Source organism: Octodon degus, unplaced genomic scaffold (genome assembly GCF_000260255.1).
Source record: "Octodon degus isolate 3935 unplaced genomic scaffold, OctDeg1.0 scaffold00010, whole genome shotgun sequence".
Taxonomy (NCBI): domain Eukaryota; kingdom Metazoa; phylum Chordata; class Mammalia; order Rodentia; family Octodontidae; genus Octodon; species Octodon degus.
The window spans coordinates 13,181,692-13,182,415 of record NW_004524586.1 but is presented as its reverse complement, the minus strand read 5'-3'; the positions used below and the strand labels follow the sequence as shown (position 1 = coordinate 13,182,415).

The window sequence follows — 724 nt, the reverse complement described above, 5'->3', positions numbered from 1 at the left end:
TGAGGCTTGGAGACTGCCACCCTCTGCTCCTAGATTCCCAGTTCATCTCCATCTTTGTGCAGCTCCTTTTTCTTTCTTCTTTCCTTTTATTCCCCCTCCCCCGCGTTCTCCCTTCCCCCCCCCCCCCCGCAGTGGTGACTGAACCCAGGGTTACTCTACCATTGAGCTATATTCCCAGACCTTTTTAAAAATTTATTTATTTATTTATTTATTTATTTATTTATTTTGACACGAAGTTTCGCAGTTGCCCAGGCTGGCCCTAAACTTGTGATCCTGCACCACCATGCACGGATGCATTTTAAGTTTAATAGATTCAATTTTGCTAATCTCACTTCACTCACACATCAGATTCAAACACGTATCTTTTATAGTCTGCGGGATTGGCCCATAAGTACAAGCGCTGCAAGGCTCGGTCCCAGCAGCCCGAGACAGGGACAGGGTTAGGGTCAGTGCTTGTTGCCAGCTCTGAGCGCGCGGAGCGAGGCGGTCTCGTTGACTCCGGACGCCTGCAGTTTGGCAGCGGGCAGGGCGGGGCTGGGGTGGGGCGGGGCTTGCTCTGCGCAGGCGCGCTACGCCCCGGGTCCGCCCAATCGACCGGCCCGCGCTCTACTGTTCCTGTCTGGCAGCTGCAGCATGGCGGCGGGGGCGGCTGAGGCGGTGGCAACGGTGGTGGAGGTCGGCTCGGCCCAGCAGTTTGAGGAGCATCTGCGCCTCAAAGCCAAGT

At 55.5% G+C, this 724-nt stretch overlaps 1 protein-coding gene across 1 annotated transcript in view; it reads left to right on the top strand.

The window, feature by feature from the left end:
* Positions 1-586: 586 nt before the first annotated feature.
* The window catches only part of Glrx3 (glutaredoxin 3), a 35,228-nt gene continuing 35,090 nt past the window's right edge, over positions 587-724 (top strand). Inside the window, exon 1 of the mRNA XM_004625569.3 lies at positions 587-722. Within this exon, the coding sequence (XP_004625626.1) occupies positions 634-722 (89 nt within the window). The 5' untranslated portion in view covers positions 587-633. The remainder of the gene's footprint in view (positions 723-724) is intronic.